The following is a 17,134-nucleotide window of genomic DNA, read 5'->3' on the forward strand; positions in this document are numbered from 1 at the left end:
CAGAAAAAATGTGCAGGTTTCTCAACTTCCAATCAAATTGCAGCAAGCAAGAAACAGCCTACATTGCTGATAATAAAAAAATGCACTGACATAGAAACCTACCTGGGAAAAGGCTTCTGAAGAAAGTTCTGGAAAGAAGTTCTTTGTATCACATCACCAAGAGGATCATTACCAGGTTGCTGTTACTCTCTCTTACTGTCCCTGCACAAGAAAACTGGCTGCCAGGTAATCTGGCCGAATAAAAAACTCACCACACTTCAGTTCCATATTGCAGCAGCACCTAAGAAACCCACACAGAGAACAAGCAGATAATGGTCCCCTGCCCTGGAGAGCTCACCATCTCATACTGGCTTTGGGGGACTAAAGTCCTTCCCCTAACTCCTTCTGTTCAACACACTTGGGCATTTTTCTTAACACATCAGATGTCAAACTGATGTTCTGGGCTTCAACAGAATTTTCAGATGTGGCCTTAGGTCTACATGGTGCAGCAGATCATTTCCCTCACTCACAGTGGTCTCTTCTGATCATGTCTAAGCTATCCCTTCATACAGCCACCTGCCCTCTGGAGGAACTGTGCGCAGCATTTGTTTCACTTCTGCCAGAGACTATCAGAACAACTAATAAAGGAAATTAGACATGGTATTTGGCTATTGGTGTGAGTCAGCACATGGAAAATGGGCTAGAGAGTTATAATTAATGCCATGTTGGAAAGCAAAGTGGGCCAGTGTTGCCCACCTCCGTACAGTTGTCTATCAGAAATAAAAAGGGTTTACATTTATATAATAATGCTTCAAAATAGAACGTACAGTGCTTTGAATGCTGGATATTTAGAGTTTATTTCCCACACTGTTGAAATTTAGCCATTCTCACATAGCAGAACAGTAAGCATTTGCTGCCAATAATACTGCATGGCTGTCTTCAGGGTCCAGCAATCCATGAAATTTATATCTCAAGTTTAGGCTAAATGTCTATCTAAGTAGACTATAAAGGTCTAAGCTGTAAATTTTAGAGGAGGGAGAGGGCAGGGAAGGCAGTCTGAAAACCAGAAAAGTTTTAAAGCTACTATTTTATATTATTTTCTGATCCACATTATTTCTTAAGGTAAGTTAGAACACAAAATGAAACGACTGAATAAAGTCTCCTGATCAGATGGTCTAGATGGTGTGTGTCTCCTCTTTTCAGACATGAGAAATACAGTAAGAAATGCTTCAGGAAATCACTCCCTGCTTCAACACTCAGGAATTACTTTGTTCCTGCAACATTCTGTGTGCACTTCAGTAGTAAACTGTCAGAAAGTATAGATTATTCATATTTTACCCTTGCACAAGTGCACAGAAGGAAAAAAGCTACCAGACTGGGATGCAAATCCCCTCAGCTTTAGACATCTGCAGTACACATGGGTAATGTCCATGCTGGCTGCTCTGGCAGTCAGTTGAAAGACACAGGCATGGGCTGTCAGCTCTCACCTTAGAATAAAGTGGGTGATGCCCTACAACTGCTTGCTCCACTGCTTACACACAGGTCTAGAGAGCTGGCTTGGATAGTCATACCCATTTTTTAAGATATTCACAATGAACTAGATCCAGTGCAAAGCATCTTTAATGTTTTGTCTAATATGCTGGAATGAATATAATCATGTTTTTCTTTTGCAGTCAGATAGCCTAAGAGACATGCTGTAAGTAGTTCTCTGTAACTTCCCACAACATATCCTGGAGGTTAGAAAGGGGAGGAAAGTGAGGATTGATCTTATCTGCTAATTGCCTCCCAGATTCTTTGTCTGTGTTCTTTGTAACCTTTTGTTTCAGTGGGTACTTAGCTTGAAAATTCTCTGAAGCAAAGGCTATCCTTTTATCCAAATTATTTTTATTCATGATGTATGGTCTTAGACAGTATAACAACTACAGAGCAACACTCTGCTTGCTTGATACTGAGAAGGTAATGCTCTGTATCCTTTGAAAGGATGGTGCTGCAAGTGCAGCAGACTTTCAGGCATGTAGTCACCTTCCCACAGCTATTCACAGGTAGGAGTAACTTCACAAGGACCTAGAGTCTGATAGGCATAGACAAGTCCATAGACTAACACAAAATGCATTTAACAATATCAGGTTTGAAATCATAGAAATATGTACTGAGGATTGTCAGCTTGTAGAGTCTTTAGTAGAGGCAGATACTTACAGACTGGCAAAAAATCATGCTGGCATACAAAATCTTTAAAATGAACCTTCAGCTCCAGCCTCATGATGTTGATATCTGAGAGTGAACTACATGCTACTCTAAGAAGGCAATCAGACCGTTTGGCTAGCAAGGAAATAAGAATATTTCAATGTCACCACTTGTTAATTGACTGTATTTTTTTTTCTTGCTAATATTCTTTACTTTTTTTTTTGTATTTTTTTTAAAAAAAGCATTTTAAAAGCCATACCTAGATATTAGGTGGGAAATTCAGAGATAGTACAGCTTTGCTACTTCTACTGGCTAGGACCAAATACTACCAAGCAAAGTATGACTAGGAAACAAATGTTAACATTTGATAGGCCTTGTCAAGACGAAATATACATTTTTAATTTAAACAGAGCTTCACTGCAGCACTGAACCTGGCAGAGTGCACTGGCCAGATTTGCTGCTGTTTGATATGCTGCAGAACACAGCAATACAAGTGATTCATTACAGCAAATAAGGTCATGAGTTTACCATTGATTTATTGGTTTAAAGGGTTGTGTGTGTGAAATCAGCTCACTCTGACAGGGAAAAGTAAAGCTCAGTGCCTATATCTTTGTGTTTTAACAGTTTCCTGGCTATTTGCTTTAAGTCTTCCACCAATGCTGCTTTAATGTGCAGAGAAAACAGAGGAAGAAACATTCTTGGCAACTTTTTCAGGCTGACATCCATAGCAGTATGCTTTAAAAACCTATATTAAGCAAATCATGAATTAGTACTCACAAACATATGATTAGTATTCCTCAGAACACAACTTGCAGAACTGCTCAGTGCAAACAGGGAGGACAGGGAATGTAGTGAGTGATGAGTTCTGTTTCCTGGGGTGTATAAAAGAGTCCTCTGTGATTACCATCAGTTTATGTTGGAGTCACTCATCTTGCTGTGAACTGGGTCACGGTACTAGGTTACAAGTTTCTTGGTGGTGGTCTAGCAAATGTTTCCAAAAAGAAATATGAATCCTATGCACATGCTTTCCCTCCCACTCAACCAAATCCTACATACAAAGTTGTGATCAGTGCCAGTTACAAACAAGGAATGAGCAAGTGCTAACCATAAAGTAAGTGATTCATCAGTCTAGCAAATGAAAGTCTAAAAAAATAAAATTGAATGCAGAGGAAAGAGTGGGGAAGGAAATTAGGGGGGACAAAAAGCATGCATGGATATCAACTGATACTTTCATGATTTACCACATTTGGAATGGATCTATGGCTACACATAATCTTCAAAGTTTACTTGAATGAACCTGAGATTTGCCTTATCAGACAGAGGCAACTGCAATTCCAGACAGAGACCTGAACTGAGTTTCTAGACTCCCTCAGAACCAAAAGTGGGGGAAAAGGTGCTTTTAGACCTATTTTTGACAACTATCTCAGGTCAAGACAAATTTGCCAATCTCCTTGGTTATAAGGGGAACCGAGACATCTATCTCATGCAAAAATGTGCAGCTGCACTTCAGATTCTTACATTTGGCCAGATAAAGTTCACAACAAGCCCCAAAGTACTAAAACTTCACCTTTTAGTGGCCCACCTAAATTTACTCTATCTACTCCCTATTTCAATCACTACAGTTTTTGTCAGAGCATCACTACAGGCACCAAGGCTCTGAAAACAGGTTTAAAAAACGCCAAGGCAGGTATCAGCAGAGGATCCAGAGGCATTCTGCAGGCACCAAACGGCCCCAGGATATCCCCCGCTGTGACATGGCCCCGTACAACGCACCAGCTCAGCCACAAAAGCAGCAGAGACTCGGCACATCTGAATTACTGAGTTCGGCTGAGGAGCAAGGCTTGTTACGGGAGTCCCCGCAACACCGGTGCCGCCGGGTTGCTGCTGTACTCAGCATCAGCAGGTTCCATGCGCCCCCGCACAGCTTTCCCCGCTCGGGCGGAGCTGACACGATCGATGTGCCCGCGGCCACCGCCAGGACTCGGTGCCGGAGGCGAGGCTGGCACACCCCGCAGCAGCCAGCCGCGCCTGGCTCCCTCTGCGCTGCTAACACCCTTCCCAGCCGTGCCGGTGCGCTCAGGGATAACACCCCGCAGCAAGCAGCATTCAAACACAGCTCAGGGCAGGGAGCACACCCGCTCCCCAGCGAGCAGTCTGCACTGTGCGCAGAGCAGGCGCTGGTGTGAAGTCTCATTAAGTTCGGCAATGTCTCAAGCCCCAGCGACATGCCCATTTCAGAGGCATTTAATCATGTACTTACACGTTGGCCGAGCGGGGAGTACACCAGCGCACACACATTGCTGATTACAACAATTTTTTGACACTAAGCACACACGTTGCAGAATGGTATTGGAATTGTCAAGTACAAGTTTAGACAGTCCAACCTTTGATCTCACAATACTTAGGGAGGGGAAAAGTTAGAGGTGGCTAAGTTAGCGGGCTGTTGCATTTTTAGTGGGCTGTTAGTGGGCTTTTGCATTTTCCGAGCTAGCCCCACGCTAGCCGGTCCTTTTCTTGGACATGGCGTGGTGTGATAGTCTTTTGTAATTTAGCTGTCTTCATTATTTATGGCAAAGGCTTGCTTGTGGTATTGGCCTCACTTTCCCTATCCTTTCGTACTGGGAAGAGTTCATCACAGATAGAAACTGACCTGGATTGCTGCGGTCTGAGCTCAGATCACGTAGGACTGTAATTGTTGAACAAACGAACCCCCAGCAGCGGCTGCACCACCAGGGTGTCCTGATCCAACATCGAGGCCGTAAACCTCCCCGAGGATACGGACACTCTGAGGAGATTGTGCTGTTATCCCTGGGGTAGCTTGGTCCATTGATCAATTGTATTGGGTCTGGATGCTATCAGCACATTGAGGGGTTGCTCTCAGATGAATCAACCATGAATGTTCACAGAACTAACTACAGTTTGAATCACTAATGATGATTTGCAAGAAGTAACAGCAAGCAAAGAAGGTTCAAACTGTAGAAAAGCATAAATGCAATACTTATTTTTAGAAGAGAGAATAGAGAACATAGAGCATTTTATATTGTCAACCTAACTTTTATCCCCTGAAATGGAACAAAGTATTAAATAAAAAAATCGGTAAATACCTGGAAGATTATGATAATTATTAAAAACCAGTTGAAATGGGTTAGTCATGAGAAAAATTTTATCAATTGATGCTAATCTCATGCTCTGACAGGATAATTGCTTTAACAAATAAGTGCAAATAGCAGATATGATGCATCATGACAATGACAAGCTTTTGACATTGTTCCACACAGCATTTTACTAAGTAAGCCACATCAGTGCATTCCAGAGATAAGTAGCAACCCTGTAGGTGCACAACATTTGTAAAATTGTTCTCAAAGCGCAGTAATTGATGGTTTGTTGTCATTCTGGGAAGCTTTCTCAGGAGGAGTCCCACAGCACGTCATCCTGGGAACAGTTTTATACCCCACATCCATTTAACAGCCTGGGTGATGGCATGTGAGTGCACTGACACAGTCAGCGATAGCAGCTTGGGTAAAGTGGCAAAGTGCTGTGAAGGATGGAAATAGCACTAAAAATGGGTCTTGAAGAATCAGCCTAAAATCAATCAGACAAAATACAAACCAGGCAACACTCTGGAAAGAGAAATCTAACGAGGGCAGAAATTTAAATATAGAATAGGAAACGACTGTGTAGGCAGAAAACAATGGGGGAGATCACAAACTAGAGCCAACAATGTAATAGATGACACAAACAGTAATCATTCCACTTAGCTCTGGCAAAGTGCCATCAAAGGAGAACTGAGTTGGGCACTGGACACTGTGCTCCAAGAAATAAAAACTGCAGTCCATCACTGAGGGTGAGAGACACATATGCCAGCAAGGAAAGTAGGAAATACCAGCTGTGAGGAAAGCTGAAGGAATGAGGTTTATGCGGCTTAGAAATAAGGCAGTAAATTGTGAAATAAAGAGCTCAAGGAGAGGTATTATAGTGGCACTCAAAAATGTAGTAAGCTGCCATAAAAGATTTGGTGGCTATTGTTCCACCGTGACAACCAAAGAAAGAACAAAGATCAGATGAATTTCCAGAAGGGATTTAAGTAGAATACTGTGAATCCAATCAAACAGTTCAGATTGCAAAGCATTTAAACAAGCGACGTTAGTCCTGAGCCTGCATCTTTTGAAATGCCACACAACAAATTTGTTTGTGTGATTAATAAAAATACTAAAGGTGTACATGGTCAGCAGTGAGTTTGAAAGGCTGTTTGGTCTCTGCAAGGCAAAAGTTACCCAGTATTGCTACATCATTGCAAGTCCACATCTCAATGATTCGCTTTCCTGTAAGCATGGGCTTGAACAGCAACAGGATCAGACCCACATTTTTCCTTGCACAATGGTTCCTACGTAATGGCATGCACGTCTCAGATCCTTTAATGTAACATAATTTAATGCAGGTTTTGTATTTGAATAGCATGCATAAATCACTGCAAAAGAATTGCTATCTCACTATAAGAAAGGAGCTACTAAACTGTGTGTACTAGACAAAGGAAATATTTTTCAAGAGGTTTGCCTGAGGGAGGATTTAACAGAGGAAGTTAATGCATTCCAGCAAGAATCTCCATCACCATACCAGTGGATTAATTGTAAGTAAATCTAAGGGTCTGAGTGAGGAAAATTTGTAGCATAAGGAACGTAGATGAAAAGTGTGGGATGGCTGTTGAAGATAAATACATAGTCTGAAACAAATTCTTAACTAGCTATATTTTTTCAGCATTTTGTTATTTCCATGACTAACTCTCAGCTATAAGAATGAGGTTTTGATTTAATTCCAAGAAATCATTTTTTAATCAAGAATTCATTAAATTGCCATCTTTTCATTTTCACTGCAGTGGTTTCTTTTTCTGTGCAATGATTTTATCATCTGATTGCAATCAATATTGCTGTAACTGGCAGTATATGCAGTTCATCATCAGTCAGAGAATGGTAAGGGATTACAGAACATTTATACTATCTCTTCTTAAAGTCCATCCCTCTACCTCCTCCTCCAGTCGTTTGCAGGTTGTACCATTTTTTCCTTCTATTGACACAGGGATCTATGTTTTATCAAAGGCTTTCAATATTAATTTGCTGAAAAATTCAATGAAATATTTTTTTAAAAAATAAATGTGTTGCTGTAAAACATGCTCTTGAGAAGCAGTTTTACACTTTATCATAGCGAAGAGCTGGGTGTCAACACTAAGCAATTAACTGGTTATAAAACAGCTATATCCTGAAGAATCAGAAATCATGCAGAATGGAGATCAACATGAAAAACAAAATGTTCTTTTAACTGACCTTACACTTACCCCTAAAGTAAATTCTTCCTTGACCTATTAGCAGGATTATGTTTTTATTTTAAATATACTCTCTCTTCTCCCTCCCTAACTTGTTCACAAGAATTGCCCTATCCTAGTGCCCAATCCTTTCCTCCATACTCATGAAAAAGATTCAGCTCTTAGACACAAAATTAAAGTAACCACCAAAAAAAAAAAAAAAAGTGTTTCTGTGGAATCCTCCTATTGAAAAGCCAAATCTTGCCAAATGGGGAAGAGAATGAAGAAAAGAATACAATGATGGGAAAACACAGCCATCTCCAGGACACCCTTCCTTTCTCTTAATAATTTTTTAAGGTATAGCTAAAACTCTGCTAGATTTTCTTAATGAGAATTAAACTATTGAGGGTTTAGGCAGTGTGCACTAAGGCAGGGAAGCGAACAAAGGAAAATGATAAACAGAAAACACAATTGGAAAGGTAGAAAGGCACGATTAATAACAGGTATTAGCACTGAGTTGTATTAAATTATGTAAATGAGAACACATCCACTCCCTTGCTTTTAAGATGGCTCTGAAAATATTTTGTAATATTTCCTTCTGAAAAAACAGCTCAAGCCATAACCCAGGCTGTACTTTCAAATGTGCTGTCCTCCCTCATCATTAATTTGCTCCTTTCTGCAACCTGAAAATGCATATTGCAAAAACTTTTTCCATTTCTTCCCCCAGGTTATGCAGAGACTCTGCTCAGTTGGTTTTTTCTTGCTGTCAGACATATAGGTCATGTTGATCACTGAGTGATATATAGACCTATATCAGTGATTTTGAATACAAGTGAATGTGGACCCAGCCTTGACAGAAGGCAGCAGTATCATTAAGGAAGATGTGACTACATAAGATTCATTTTCTTGCCTTTTTTGGAGTTCATGTTAAATTTGCAATTAATTTTCATTATCAGATCCCTTTGCACAAATCTACCACTCTACCATTTTCATGACATTTCTTTTGTAACCTTGTGAAGGAACACTTACATGCCTCAGAAATAGCACTATTTATTGCCTAACATGACAGCTATGTCTATTTGAACATATTCAGGAAACAATTAACCCATTTTTCTTCACACACTACCACCCTTCAGCTTGAAAAGCTTTTCTCCTAACTAATGCTTACTTCTACTGTTTCCAGACTGAAATTACACTTTTCACCTTTTGTTTCTCTAGGCTAAATGAACCATTTTAATTCTCCTCTCATGAAACAGATTCTCCATTTTACTGATCTTTCCTTGAGTCCTCTCTGTACCTCCTGTGGTGCGATCTCATCTTTTCTGAATAATAGTGACCAGAACTGCATAAATCATTTCAGATGAGGTGAGACCAATGTTTTTTTCTGCAATATCTAATGGAAATAGCTGACCTGGCATGTCATGTGATTTTAGCAACTTTTTTTGCAGCTGGATTATATCTATGACTTGGTCATCCTCAACTAATGCAACGAGCACATCCTACCCACTGTTACTTCCAACTAATGAGGTTCTTCTCCAGCAGAAAGTATTGCTATCAGTCTCCTTGCATGTAGTGTTATTAAAATTAATCCATTCTGTTATTAAGGTTCTGAAGGTCATCTAGTCTTGATCCTTCTCATATTGAAATTGTCTCACTGTTTTGTATCATCAGCACATTTCATTATTATAGCTCTTACACCTTACACCATTAATGGAAATTTCTGGATGAATAAAGATCTTCTGATGTTTCAGATGGGTATGTGATAGGTTCCTTCCTTTCATCTCAAATGTGGAAACATTTCATATCTTCTTTCTCATTAGCCCCTGCTTTAATTTCCTTTGTAAAGGAAGCTGAGCTTCTCAAAATTCTCACTTTATTCCTACCCTTCTTAATATTTTTCAAGTAATCATATTGTTCCTTTCCTTCCAAGCTTTTGATTGTTCCCAATAATCCTTTTGAAGTGGCTATTTATCAAGCTGGGAATGACTGTCGCTCTTGTTTGAGACTTGAATTACAGATATGTTTTTTTCAGAGAGATTTGGCAGCTGCCAAACTTTTTCCACAAGCAAGTCCTCAACCACCTAGATGCATTTGTCATCACCAGCTCATTCCCTTAACTTCTCAAAGTTTGACCGAAGAAATTAAGAACCTTAGTTATCAATCTGTTTTTGTTCCAAGTAGTATTTTTCCTAATTATTCTTCTAAAAACTATTTCCCTCCAGACTTGAAGCCAAACATCTCCTGCACATCTTCATGCTCTCCAACAGAAGTTCTTGGACACATTTTCCCAATAACGACTCTAACAAGTTCTACTTTATTTGTCCTGTTGCTGTTTGTTTCTTAAATATCTATCACACTGCAAATTCTAATCCTCCATTAATCCCCTTAACTTCCCAAACACCTTGAGTGTTTTAATATTTGTGTGATCCCATCCTAATCTTTATTCTGTCATATCTTCTGTTACCCCTAAAAGATCTAGTTTTGTTGCCAGGGTTCCAGTGACACACACAAATCACAGCTTTTTCTTGCTAACATGACACTGTCCTGGGAAGAGTTAGCCTCCTCCCAGCTACTGGCTAAGTACAGTCTAAGCTACACTGTCATCATTATTGGAACCCTCTCTCTTCGCTGTCATCATTCTAACCTCTGATACTTCTTGTGCTACTTGCTCCATTTCCCTCGTCCACTACCTAAAATCAAATAGTGGGAGACTAATTTTTTTAATTATTGAAAGCTATTTCAAACAACTCGTCATGAAGACTCCTTTACCTCTTATGCATTTCTAACCAGGCCCTGCATCCCAAACCATAAAGAATATCTGAAGTGCCTCCTCTAAATGACAGCTTTGAGACATGAGAATCAAAGTATGGAGCTAGGAAAACACCACACTGCGGAAATAATAAATCAGTCAAGGAAGAGGCAAGAGTAAGAGAACAGGGAAGAGTGTAATTGAACCCCAAAGCACTTTGTGATGGTGAGGAGCACTTACTGCAACAAGCCCTTATCTTAAATATTTATTTCTAGCACACCCAAGTAACAGGCCTTTCAGGACTTCTTGACAAAAAATTCCGTCTTTGAACTGGTGTAAAAGTCAGGTCCTTTCCCTTCCAGTCTTTCATCCTTTTTTTGTTCTTTCTCACCATCTTCACAGTCTTTGTTCTTGGACTGTTTTGGTTGAGTTCATTTCTTTCATCCCTCCTTTAATTGTCCTTCCCAATACATGCATCTTCCTCATCTGCTTCTCTCTTCTCTGTATTTTTCTGTTTTAACAGCAAGCGAATTATTTGACTATAGTTACAATTACAGTCAATGTTTCTTCTTCTGCAATGTAAGCCTCCTCTCTCTTATATTCACATTCTTCCACTGTCACACAGCCTGCCCCACAGGCCCTTGAGGAAAACAGGTATCTGAAAAGAACTTCTGCTCTGCACAATCTCTTTCTCCTGTCAACATTAAGCAACAGCTCTTCTCTTCCATGAGCTCTATCCACCATAGTGTAGCTTCTGTCAGGAGTCAAATACAGGATGAATAGCAAGGCCTTGCAGTTGCTCTTTTTTCTTTTCCTCTTTCTTAGACCATTGCCACACTTGAAGCAGTAGCTGTCATCACATTCTCACTATTGTCAAGAAAAAATAACTCCTTTGTTTTTCACTACTGTTTGTGGTCATTCCTTCCACTTAATAATTATTTTCTGTGTCTCTTAGATATAAGATTCGCAATTCTCTGCCTATGAGTCATGATTAAAGACAGGAGTCCTCCCTTGCACAAAGCTCCTGGAGGTTAAAGTGCAAGTCCTCTTCAGGGTAGCACTGAAGGACTGAAGGACAGGCTACTTCTGGCTTGACCCGGAGGAGAAGAAAACAAACAATGCTTACTCTACCCTCTCCAAGTGCTAACCAGTGGCATGACTGGGAAACCCATACTCCCCTTCTCCTTTCTTCCTGGCCTGGGCTCAATTCAGAACACCCCCTGGTCAAGGCAGAAACAATACAGCAAGCTAAAGCAAGGACAGACTATCAATTGGGGTATTGTGGTTCACCCTTAAGTGAAAATAATTGCAAATGGCACAGTATAGGACAGAGTTATCCAGAGGAGGAGGTATTTTAGATCCTGCAGATATATTAAGTGATTGAGAAAGAATAAATAGGTCTTCATGCCATTGTTTCTAGTATTTGCATGGTTGACTAGAACTGGCATTACAGGCGGTTCGGTAGCAAGGGATACATACAAACCAGATTTATCTGGTGCTACACTAACCTTAAATGGAAAAGCTGGAGGTTTTCTCTTCTGCTGCTTGTAATAGAATGGATTTCCTGTGCAAAAAAAGTCAAGAAACTTAAAAATGTTTCAGGCTTACAAGTTGCAAATAAGATATCTACTTGGACGCTTGTATGGAAAGCAAGAAAAACACCACTTTGGGTTCACTGCTATGACCCAAAATGTGGTCGTTTTTGGACCAGATTCCCATGCCTGTCTCCAAAATGTTGCATATTCAGTGCTCTCACTGTGAATGTCTACACTTGCAAACTAACAGTTCTGGAAGAACCTCTTTTCTTCCTAGCTCTGATTTAGTGTTCATTTCACCATACGCCTCAGCTTTCAACTGTGTGCAAGAAGCAGGTAGTGCCACTTGTCTTTTTGTGACCAAAAAAAACCACCAGAACATAAAATCAATCCCATGGTCATGCAAGATAAGGTAGTGGGTATGGGATACTGAGTTACACCTGGGTCAGTGCAAGACTGGAAGGCATGATTAGGGGTCTGCTGGTAGCCTCTTCCAGTCAAAATACTGTTACACCCAATATAAGTTAGTGCAAAGTACCGGCATTCCTCATTTTTCAGATGATGTGAAATGCCCAGTTTAAGACAGCGCTGGCTGGCTATGAGAAATGATTCAGTTCAGCTCAGACAGGGCTCTCGCTGCTGTAACACATTTCCTCCTCAATTCCTCAATGAGGGCTGGCAATGCGAGGAGCGTGAAGCCATCAACACACGTCAACCAGTGCAACCTAGAAGACTGCAAAACATGTATCCATGCCAATTCAGTGTCCATCAGATCCATGTTTTCCTTCTCACCAGAATCAATGCCTCAGGCCCATCTCCAGTATTCCAACACCTGTGACAGACGAGTCTCCTCAGCTAATTCAGTAGATGCAGGGAAGGACAATGTCCATGACTGGAGCTTGGCACTATTGTGAGTACATCACCAGTGTGTGAGAGGGTGTTTGGCCCAGCATGCTAGGGCAACAAAGCCCTCCAGAACCTCCAGATCTCAACTGCTTAATTTGAACAGCTGAGCTGCACTTCCCATTTCCAATTACGAAACCATGATGATCCAGGTGTGAAGACAACTCAGCGGCATCCTTGAGGCTAATACACTTCCTGCAGAGGAAGAAAGGTGAGGTAATCAACAAGCCACAAAACCTCGGTGGTGTGGGCCACGGCCCGTCCCGCAGTGGCTTGCGCCATATGGCGCTCTCAAGTGAGAGGAAGGACTGGATGTGACCCTTAGTGCCACAGTCTAGTTGATCTCATGGTGCTCAGTCATAGGCTGGATTCGATGATCTGAGAGGTCTTTCCCAACCCAATTGATTCCGTGATTCTGAACTCGAGGGTCAGCGGCCAAACCGGACCGATCCAACCCTCCCTCACCGCCCCCGAAGCCGCCGCCATTTGCGGCCGCTTTGCCGCCAAAACGCGTCGCCGCGCGGGCGGGGGAGGGCCCCGTCACGTGGCTGCGCGGGGGCGCGCCCTGGCGCGCGTGGCGTGGCGTCACGTGAGGCGCAGAGGCCCCGCCCCCTCCCCGGCCCCAGTCCTTTGCGCCGCGGGGGGACGGCGGGCGGTGCGCGCGCGCGCGCGCCGCGCGCTCCCGCGCGTCTCCATCTCCTCCGCACGTGACCCCCCGTCCCTGGAACGTGGCATTGTGTAATCACGTGACCCGGAGCGGAGCGGGAGGGGGGCCGGGGGAGGCAGGCAGGGAGGAAAGGGGGGCGGGGGGGCTGCGTACGCGACGGAGCGGGGTGCGAAGATGGCGGACGAGGAGGCCGAGCGGGAGAGTGGCGGCCCGGGCGGCGACCTCCTGGAGCTGCGGCGCCTGCGGGAGCGGCTGCTGGAGCTGGAGACGGGGCTGCGGGAGAGCCGCGAGCCGGCCGTGCAGGCGGCCACCGAGTACTGCAAGCAGCTCTGCCAGGTCAGGCCGCCTCTTCCCTTTTCCCTTCCCTTCCTCCGTGCCCTGCCCCCGCCCGCTCCCTCCCCTCCCCGGCGGGGTGTGAATGTGTATGTGTGTGTGAGAGCGAGAGAGCTTGGCCAGGCCGGAGCGCGGGCGCCGGGCGGGACCAGCGCCGCCCCCGCCGCGGGGAACCCGCAGCCGGCGGCCCGGTGCTGCGGCCGGCGCGGGAGGGGGGAGCGGGGACTCGGTGCTCGGGACCCGGCCGGGCGATCGACGCCGCCGCGCGTTGTGGGCTGAGGCAGAGTGGCCCCCGCGCCCGCTGCCGTTCCGGCCCGGCCCGTAATCCCCATCCCCCGCTTCGCCTCCCCCCGCCCCGGTTCTCGCGGTCTCCAGGCCCCTTTGTTGTGCTCTGCGGCTCGGCTTATCGAAGGGCCCTTTGTTCCTGGCGGTGGCGGACCGGGGGCCCCCCCGTCCCCGTGGCTCCGACACCCCTCCTCCCCTGGGGGCGAAGGGAGGGAGGCGGCGGCCCGGGAGGTGGGGGCTCCGCCGCTCCCCCGAGGGGCCGGGCAGGAGCTGCAGTCCGTCCCGCGTCCCTCGGCGCGGAGCTCCTGCTCTGTGTCCCCTTCCTCCCCCCGCTCCCTTTCCTGCCTCGTACACGGGAGGGATAGTGGAGTTTCTGCCATGCTGGGAAGGTGAGGGTGGTGGTGCCGGTGACAGGTCTGTGGTGTTGCTCCCCGTTTTCTTGCCCTGTCGAGGGAGCGCAGTCCCACCTCGGGCGAGGGCTCCCGAGCCGGCACTGTTTGAAGCACCATTGTGTGTAATTATTCAGCCGTCGGGTGCAGGCCCGCTTCCCGGAGCTTGGGCTGCTCCTGAGGCAGGGCTTGTTTGCAGGTGTTTCTTCTGAGCTGGTGAACCTGCTGAGTATTTGTTCCTAAACCAACTTTGTGGTACTAGCTCCACGAACTGCTAAAAAAGCAGACCGTTTTAGTCATATCTATGTCTATACATGGTCTCTTGATTTCTCTTAGATATCCTTTCTTGGATAGCATTGGGTGCATCCCAGTGTATAAAACAAGTTCTCCAATATTTCAGGCCACAGAAACCACTACTTGTGTAGCTTCACTTTGTTTAATAGTCTGGCTGGTACAAGTGGTAGTGTTTGTTTACACATTACTGTCACCCATTCATGGATGGTCAGGCAAATTATTAAAAGGTGGAATGAGTAAGAGTGAATTCACATGGTTAGTTTGAAATGTGTTTTATTTATGATTTTGTATCTGGTTTGTTAAGGAGTTGATTCTTGGTGGCCATTGTAGCATGCTAATTTCGCATCTGTCGCTTCTGGATTAAACTGGGCTCTACTTCCTACTAACCAGGAAGATTTGCTACTAAATATTTTAAGCATAGTTTTATTTTATTTTGTATATACAGTATTCATATGTCAGGTTCGTCTTCCTCTGGTCAAAATTTATCATGTTGTGCCTGGTTAGAATGTCCATGTTGATGCACAGAAACATTGGATTAAGCACAGAGAGATTGGTTTATGTTGGTTCAGATCAGTGTGTTCTGAGTCTATTTTATCTTTGTGTCTGCTTTCTTAACTTCTTACACTGAGAGGTGGAAATGTGCCTTTCCTGGCTGCCGCTCGACTTGTGAATGAGCTGTTCATTGAACCGAAGTAGTGTTGGGTAGGTGGGAATGAAGACACCATCCTTGACACGTACAGAGTAGATTACTGATGTCTAAAGCAGATTTATCACTGAAATCGTGGTTGCGTGTTCTTAGCGAGTGGCTTCTAGAGTTGATTGATTGATTTCAGATTTAACAAGTATGAATATTCTTCTCATTACTTTAATGACTGTTACAAAAGTCCATTGTAAAGCTCAAGTTTACTACGTTTTTTAACCATGCACTTTTTCAAAAGAAGTCTCACTGAGCAAATCAGTTGTGTAGAAAGTGACATAGAAATCATGCTGTTTTGAAACGAGTTACTGTTCCTTCCATACCAGGATTTATAGTACGGCTGTATCTGTTTTTGCAGCCTGAAGGCTGATGTGTAACCCTGAGAATTGAGACATACCATTCAATGTTGAAAGATCCTGCTTTTCACATTTTGAACAGGGGACTAAACAGATGCTTAATGTATTAAAAAGTGTCGTTATGCAAGCATTTTGTAGTGGTTCAGCAGGCGTTTTTTAAATCTGTTCACCTGTGCTTGTGGTGCCAGAATACTTATCCAGCCTCTTCTGCAGTTTTAATCCTTTATTTGGGCTAACACAAAATAGTATTCAGGATTCAGAGAGTAGGCTTAGCTACTTAGCTTGCACTGCATGACACAAGTTGTAGAAAAACCATGTAATATAAAAGCCATCTCAGAAATGTCTTCCAAATAACAGTTTAAAGCTATCTGCCATGCTTTCTAGAATCAAGTATATGAAAATATGTGCAGGAAAGAAGGATTTGGTCAAATATATGAAACTGAGAGTTGTTATTTATTATGTATATAAATTGAATATATATCACTTCTTGGGTCTAGAAGCTCAGTAATAAAAAAATATTTTAGTATTTCCCTCAGTATTTCACATTATTTTTTTTTCCTGCTTAGTTTCTACTCATGTAATAACTGCACAGATCTTGGTCTGGTGTCCTTGTTTTGTTTTGCCAGGTGGCCACTGGAGCCCAGCAATCACCTAGCTTGTTGCCATAAATTAACTTTTTTTTTTTAATGAAGTGGATAACAGTGTTCAAGAAATAAGCTTAATGTCAAACTGATGAAAGCTAAAGAATGTGCAGTAAAGCGTGGAAAGATCCTTAGGTTCAAAGGCAAATAAAGGATTTAAGTATTCTGTTCCTATTAAATGAAGTGGGAGCTGTATAGCCAAGTCCTTTATCTGGTTTTGAAATACCTCAGTTTGAAATACTTTATTGTTTATAACCGAACAGTGTAGAATAACTATTAAAAACACAGGAAAACAAGACCCTTGTACCTTGACAGAAAATGTTACAGACCTGTTCTCTTGTAAGAATAAAGTTTACTTTGATGTATTTTATATGCAGCATTTCATTAGCTATAAATATGTTTGTGTGTTGCTGCTGATTGCTCTGTGAAATGATGCAATTATTCTTAAATTTTAAGGGGATTATAGACTGGACCTTAAATCTGTACTAGGTCTGTGTGATTGTAGTTCTGTTCTCCATTGTCAGCCTGCAATAGAGAGCATTATTTTCATTGTTATCAAGTGGAATTCACATCCATGTGGGTGTATGTAAAATGATTTTTTAATTGTGATTTGTGCTCTTCCATTGCAATTCGATAATGAGCAAATCCTTGAGAAGCAATTATGTTTTCACCAACTGTATGAGTGCAGACTGTGGCAGACAAAACAAGTGTCTTCAGTTGTAGTGACTAAAACTTGCAAGTGTAAATTTTGCAAGAATTCAGAATGATCTGAAGACGATTGCTGTTCTTGTCACCATGTGGTGGCTGATTCAATTATTTTCAGACT

The 17,134-nt window shown here is 42.9% G+C and overlaps 1 protein-coding gene across 1 annotated transcript in view; it reads left to right on the forward strand.

The window, feature by feature from the left end:
• Positions 1-13,363: 13,363 nt before the first annotated feature.
• The window catches only part of ZNF292 (zinc finger protein 292), a 49,858-nt gene continuing 46,087 nt past the window's right edge, over positions 13,364-17,134 (forward strand). The window contains exon 1 of the mRNA XM_064707499.1: positions 13,364-13,649. Coding sequence (XP_064563569.1) covers positions 13,488-13,649 — 162 coding nt within the window. The 5' untranslated portion in view covers positions 13,364-13,487. The remainder of the gene's footprint in view (positions 13,650-17,134) is intronic.

The sequence above is a fragment of the Zonotrichia leucophrys genome, chromosome 3 (genome assembly GCF_028769735.1).
Source record: "Zonotrichia leucophrys gambelii isolate GWCS_2022_RI chromosome 3, RI_Zleu_2.0, whole genome shotgun sequence".
Taxonomy (NCBI): domain Eukaryota; kingdom Metazoa; phylum Chordata; class Aves; order Passeriformes; family Passerellidae; genus Zonotrichia; species Zonotrichia leucophrys.